The sequence below is a fragment of the Lepidochelys kempii genome, chromosome 13 (assembly GCF_965140285.1).
Source record: "Lepidochelys kempii isolate rLepKem1 chromosome 13, rLepKem1.hap1, whole genome shotgun sequence".
In the NCBI taxonomy this organism is placed as follows: Eukaryota; Metazoa; Chordata; order Testudines; family Cheloniidae; genus Lepidochelys; species Lepidochelys kempii.
This window is the reverse complement of record NC_136392.1, coordinates 33,429,167-33,430,673: the sequence shown is the minus strand read 5'-3', so window position 1 is coordinate 33,430,673 and position 1,507 is coordinate 33,429,167. Positions and strand designations below refer to the sequence as shown.

Below are 1,507 nucleotides of genomic sequence, written 5' to 3'. Positions count from 1 at the left end.
CATTGCTGGTGCACAATGGTTCCTGCACTACAGTCCCTAGTGTCTCATGTACAAAGATGAAATGGTCCCTTCACTATGCACTCCAGTGCCCACGGCCCTGCGGTCCCTTCCCTATATTACTCACCACCCAGTGATGCCTGGACCATATTCCCAGCTCCCACAGTCCTCATGAAGAGCAGAGAAAGAGACAAAACATTCCCTTTATTCATATCCTGTCTGGGAAAAGTTTTCTGTGCAGGTTTTTCCTCAGGGCAGACTGCACCTCTTTGTTCCTCAGGGTGTAAATCACGGGGTTCAGGACAGGAGTGACCACACTGTAGAGGAGAACAATCATCATGTCCCATTTAGGGGATTCCCCAGAGGAGGGGGGCACATAAGTCAAGATGGCCGCCCCATAGAATAGAGACACCACAGTGAGGTGGGAGGCGCATGTGGAAAAGGCCTTTCTCCTGCTTTCCCACGACTGGACCTTCAGGAGCAGGAAGGAGATGATGTAAAGGTAGGAGAGGAGGGTGAGGGTAAAGGGGATGACTACAATGCCCCCAGTGATGATGTTGAGAAGGCTCAGGTTGAGGTGGGTGCTGCCGCAGGCCAAGGTCAGCAGGGGCTTGATGTCACAGAAAAAGTGGGGGACACGTCTGGGACCACAGAAGCACAGCCGGGAGGTCATGACTGTGTGCATTAGTGCATGCAGGAAGCCAGTGACCCAGCTGGCTGTTGCCAGGAACAGGCAGGCCCGTGGGCTCATGACCAGCCTGTAGCGCAGTGGGTTGCAGATGGCCACGTAGCGGTCATAGGCCATGATGGCCAGCAGCACAGCCTCGCTGCTGCCCAGGAAGTGGAAGAAGTGGAGCTGGGCCAGGCAGCCGGCGAAGGAGATGGTTTGGCATCCCGAGAGGAAACCAGACAGCATCTTGGGCACAGTGACTGTGGAATAGCAGATGTCCAGGCAGGATAGATTCCCTAGGAAAAAGTACATGGGGGTGTGAAGCCGGGGCTCCATCAGTGCCATGACTACCATGGCCCCATTACCCAGCAGGCTGGCCACATAGAGAAGCAGGAAGAGTGCAAAGAGAAAGTGCTCCAACCCCCGGAGTTTGGTCAGGCCCATGAGGATGAATTCGCTCACCTCTGTCCTGTTCTCCATCGCCGTGGGGGGGTGAGGGGGAAACAAAGAGAAAAAAGGAGGCATATGAACCAGAGGCTGAGGTTCTCAACTGGCCTTAGGTATTTGGATACCCATTTCTTTTTTAAATTAATGAAAAGTTGACATCCTATCCCTCTTTGCAGCTCTGGACATTTCAATAGTTTTGCTAGCATTTCTTTGAGCAGATTTGCTCCCTGGGTAACATGAGCCCTGAAACTCCCTGCATCTCAGTGTCAGATCCACTTTGCAGATCTATCTATCTATCTATCTATCTATCTATCTATCTATCTATCTATCTATCTATCTATCTATCTATCTATCTATCTATCTATCTATCTATCTATCTATCTATCTATCTAT

The 1,507-nt window shown here is 51.1% G+C and overlaps 1 protein-coding gene across 1 annotated transcript; it reads right to left on the bottom strand.

Moving 5' to 3' along the window:
* Positions 1–205: 205 nt before the first annotated feature.
* LOC140897047 (olfactory receptor 12D1) lies at positions 206–1,147 on the bottom strand. The gene has a single exon (XM_073309317.1). The coding sequence runs from the start codon at positions 1,145–1,147 to the stop codon at positions 206–208; it is 942 nt and encodes a 313-aa protein (XP_073165418.1).
* Positions 1,148–1,507: the final 360 nt, after the last annotated feature.